Raw genomic sequence first — 4,587 nt, forward strand, 5'->3', positions numbered from 1 at the left:
CATGAAAAATGATGAGTATGCATGTAGGAGGTATACCTCCTCTCTTTAAAGCGGGACACACATACCATGTTGCCTACTTGACTCTCCACTTCCTCCACTCCTAAATGGGACCGACCTTGTAGTTCTACATGAAGGTTATGGTGGTGAATCCATACAATTGGTAGCTAGAAGACTTGCTCATCATGCCATACTCTTCTACATCTCACAACATCGACATGTCTTCCACTCTATGCATAGATGAACTATCTAGTGGTTACTCTAAGTTGGAAGTTGATAATAAGTGTCTTGTAAGTTTGACACCTCCAAACCATGATGTAAATATTAATATGTGTTTCTTTCACGATGGGTGGAGGTAATAGTTACAAGACTTGCTTAGAGCTACACAAGATGATGACTGAGCATGTATGTATACCATTGATTAAAGCTAACCTATGATTTCAAATCAGTTGTATTCAAAATTTTCGAATCAAAATCTCTCTATCATTATCTTTTCACTCAATAGAATGTTTGTTGGTCATGTAGTCAAACTTGTTGCCCCCCCCCCCCCCCCCCCCCCCCCCCCCCCCCCCCCCCCCCCCCCCCCCCCCCCCCCCCCCCCCCCCCCCCCCCCCCCCCTCTCTCTCTCTCTCTCTTTCACACACACACACATACACACACACACACACACACACGTCACTTTCATTTGTGGCTTACTGTTCTGAGAATGGATACTTGTTGATCTTTAACGCTACATGGATGGTAGGTATAAGTTAAAAAGGTTTTAAGTAGAACATGGATAACAATTGATAGGTTCGTTGACACGTGTAATATGTATTCAAGGCTAACGAATGTGTTGTCTTGTTTATATGGATGTAGGTGAGGACTCTATCTTTACTTTGGATTTTTTCGGCTAAGCTGGTGTCCATCAGTGTCGAACCTAGCCTCTTTCACTTCAAAATACATTGTTCTTGACTATCTTATGTACAAAACACTAGAATGATACTTCATTCTCAATATGATGTACAAAAATGAATCAAAGATTGAGTTGTTTTTGTGCTAATCATTGTCCTTTGTTTAAAGCCATATGCCTTTTGAATTTTTATGTTCTTTTGCGTATAAGTATAAGTCTAAAAACAACAACAACACACACACACACACACACACACACACACACACACACACACAGTCTCTCTCTCTTCGTGAGTTTGCAGGATTATGAGTCACTCCAATGACAAGGCAACGATGAGAGTGTTTGCTATTGCTTGTGGGTCTTGATTTGCAATGTACTTCGTTGTTAAACCCATAGTAAGGTTGCCACTAAAGATTGCCAATTGTTATTAAACATCCCTCATCACCTTCATCATTAACTACCATGAGCATGGGGGGTGGGATTCACGACCCTAACTAATTTTCGTTGCTAGCACCAATCATGCATTCTAGATCTTGTATGCAATAGTAATCTTGATAACCGAAAATCAATTCTTTACCCAAGGTAATTTTGGGTATAGAGTTATTGTCCTTGTCGACGCATTCGCACATCAAAAGTAAACGTGGAAGACGAAGATGTGTGCGGACGACGCAGTTGGTTAATTTAATGCGAGAGAGTTGAGATTACTTTGCCGCCTCTCTATCAAAGGGTGCACACATGTGGTAGTATGTGCACAATTTGTTGCGTCGCCCGACAATCAAGCTTGGAGCAAGAGGGGGAGATACCTATTTTGAGGGAGATAAGATGAGAAATATCATGTGTGTGAAGATGCCATGGCATTTCAAGATGCAAAACTTTTCCTTTGAAGAAGTTCTCACTTAGAGCATGGTCACGTGAGGCTTAGTTCTCACTAAGCTTTGACAGCTACTGACAGTAGCGTAGAGCGTCCACCTCTGGCAGCAGGTAGAGAGAGAAAGGGCAAGGCGCAGGTAGGAGAGAGAGAGAAAGAGTTGACCGGGAGTACACCGGCATAATTTTGTGACTATGCCTAAATAGGCATAGTTGGCGTACTAAGCCGGTGAGAAGCTTTGGAAAGCTGCCATGCGTCAGGGCCCGTCGGCTGATCTACGGAGAACTAAGCCTCGCGTGACCATAGCGTTACTCTCTATAAAAACCCTTCTAGCCTACAATGACCTTGAAAATTATGGTCAAATGAAATTACATAGAAAAGAACATGGATGCAGATAAAGGGCAATCTGTTTCGATGGCAAGAAGGGCACCACGTAGGACAACGCATCCTCCGAAAGAGAGAGAGAGAGCGAGAGTAGACAGAGAGCGAGAGAGAGGAGAGTAGATGGCGTGCAGCACTCTGCCAAGTCGTGTTCTCTATCCCAACTCGCGAGGTGGTGGCAGGGGTGCTTGGCTACATGGCCGGAGAGCGCCCAAGCACCTGCCAGTGAAGGCAGTGTCTGCACCAGAGGACTGCAATGAAGAAGACTGCGCTCCAGAGAAGGAGGTATGTGGGATTTCTGAGGGTCACTATTGTGTTATTGTCTTAATGTCGTTATGCTAGAGCGTCTCTGCATGTGGGAAGCAGGTGGGGAAAGTGAGCATGGAATGGAAAGCTTCCGAGAGCACGAAAGTGCTCGGAACATTCCCACCTCTGAGCAAAAAGAAATGGACAGGATATGTTGAAAAAGATACGGCTGGGCAGACAAATATCTACGCTGTGGAAGTAGGTCTTGATTAGACGTGCTGCTGCTGCCCGATCGATGATGCTGTACTAATGTAATGATCCATTGGATGCAGCCTACAGTGTACGTGTCGGAAAATGTGATCAGCTCCAACACAGCAGGGGATTCCTCAGAGGGGTCGGAGCAGACGCTCATTGTGGCGGTGGGGCTGGCTCTGGGTCTACTTGTGGGGGCTGGCGTGGTGCTCCTCACGGTCAGTGTATCCTCGCCACCTCCCCCTCCTGTAGATACTGCCAACCTCTCCTACTACATTCAGAGGTTTACTCCTGTCATCGCTACTCCCGAGCTTCCTCAATCACCTCAAGAGCTCGTACCATCTCAATCGGAAACACCTCCAATGGGTGAAGCGCCTGTTTCCTCTACTGACAATATTCTGGTGGAGCAGCCGGGGGTCGCTGCCACAGAACTATAGGCAGAGTCACCTATCACTGTACTATTTGAACCACCACCAAGCAAGTTTTGCCCAAAGCTCCCTGTAAATTGTTCATTTGTTTACAACCGGTTCTAGTTATTATCTTGCCATAAGCAGATTGGAATCCAGAGCATTCGGTTAGTATGATGTTCTACACAGCATCTGTAAACATGGAATTAATGTATCATTTACCTGTTCCTTAGTGGTCGCATCTTTGTGTGTGTGTTGTTTGTGAGCTGTGTTGGTTGTGTTTGGGTGTGCGTGTGTGTTGAGAGAGAGAGAGAGAGAGAGAGAGAGAGAGAGAGAGAGAGAGAGAGAGAGAGAGAGAGAGAGAGAGAGAGAGCTTTCCCTGTGCGGTGAATCCCTGTGCTTCAGTTCCTGCCCGGGAGCTGCACCCTTTTCATCTTGCTGCTTAACTGCTCAGTCCCGCTTGTGACCTGCCTCACTGCTGCCGGCAGCTAACCTACTGCTTTGCCTTGGTGTGGCTGTCGCTCAGCCTGGTTGCCGTGGCTGCCGCCTAGTTACTGGCCCTTACAGCTGTTGCTTGTTTTTGCTGCTTCAGAGGAGAGCCATGACAGTCTGTTCTGTTTGGTCGCGGCCATCAGCCTCGTCCCCAATTCCCCTTCCCCTTTTCTTCCTCTTTTCAGGGTTATGTGGCTTGCTTTTCTGGTTGAGGTTCCTTGATGCCCTCACTATGGGCAACAGTCTTGTTGAAACAGCTTCAGCAGTTTGCCCTCCACATGTGAAGGGAGAGGTCTAGAGAGAACTGTGACAGAGATTGGCGACTCTTCCTGCACCTTCACAGCTGAAGGGGTTCTTTTGGGCTACTGCACTGTGCTCTTCTGTTCTCCTCTGCTTTTTCTTTTTTGTTTCCTGTTTTCATTTTTCTGATGATTTTTTTGGTTGTTTCTGTTTTATCCTTATATTCTTTTTTGCTGGACTGCTTCGAATATGTGTGAGTTTGTGTCTGTGTTCTATCGCATCTTGCTCTCTTGTGTGTGTGTTTGTAGCCTGTAGGTTGGGTGTGTGAGTTGAGTGGGTGTGTGGAGCATGTTGTGAAGTGTTCTCGTTTTTGTTTGCGACTGAGTTTGTGTTTTCTCTTTTGTATCTTTCGTCCTTTTCTTTTTGTTTGCTGTGTGCAGGATGTGATTGTGCTACCAGGTTATCAGCAATTGGATACTTTCTGGTTGGTCCTGAGCCTCCTTAACTCTCTCTATGGAGAGAGCCTCAGCCAGGAATGTGGGAGCCACCTTAAGCAAGTGGACTGTCTTCTCTAGAGCCTCGAGTTCAGTGCTCCTAATTGTTCGTCCTGTTGTGCTTCATGCCCATGTGGCTCATGTGTATGAGTATTCTCCAGGTTTTTCCTTGAGGCTTGCTTTGTAAGTTGCCCTTGGCATGAATTGGTAGTTGTGGGATTTTCAAGTAGCAGAAATTGGCTCTTTTGTAGTGTAGTGTGTGTGTGTGTGTGTGTGTGTGTGTTTGAGAGAGAGAGAGAGAGAGAGAGAGAGAGAGAG

At 46.0% G+C, this 4,587-nt stretch overlaps 1 protein-coding gene across 1 annotated transcript; it reads left to right on the forward strand.

Moving 5' to 3' along the window:
- Positions 1 to 2,196: 2,196 nt before the first annotated feature.
- LOC147417757 (protein MAINTENANCE OF PSII UNDER HIGH LIGHT 1-like) lies at positions 2,197 to 3,275 on the forward strand. Its single transcript, XM_086507359.1, has 3 exons — positions 2,197 to 2,423; positions 2,505 to 2,642; positions 2,717 to 3,275. The coding sequence occupies exons 1-3, from the start codon at positions 2,262 to 2,264 to the stop codon at positions 3,071 to 3,073; spliced, it is 657 nt and encodes a 218-aa protein (XP_086363485.1). The 5' UTR covers positions 2,197 to 2,261; the 3' UTR covers positions 3,074 to 3,275.
- The last annotated feature ends 1,312 nt before the right edge of the window (positions 3,276 to 4,587 follow it).

Source organism: Adiantum capillus-veneris, chromosome 30 (assembly GCF_014529385.1).
Source record: "Adiantum capillus-veneris isolate H3 chromosome 30, ASM1452938v2, whole genome shotgun sequence".
NCBI lineage: Eukaryota > Viridiplantae > Streptophyta > Polypodiopsida > Polypodiales > Pteridaceae > Adiantum > Adiantum capillus-veneris.

Excerpts from the sequence above, each read along its gene's own strand:
- LOC147417757 (XM_086507359.1), top strand. The coding sequence starts at position 2,262 with ATGGCGTGCAGCACTCTGCCAAGTCGTGTTCTCTATCCCAACTCGCGA. Across the intron at positions 2,424-2,504 it reads ACTGCGCTCCAGAGAAGGAG|GTGGGGAAAGTGAGCATGGA; the intron begins GTATGTGGGATT and ends TGTGGGAAGCAG. Across the intron at positions 2,643-2,716 it reads CAAATATCTACGCTGTGGAA|CCTACAGTGTACGTGTCGGA; the intron begins GTAGGTCTTGAT and ends CATTGGATGCAG.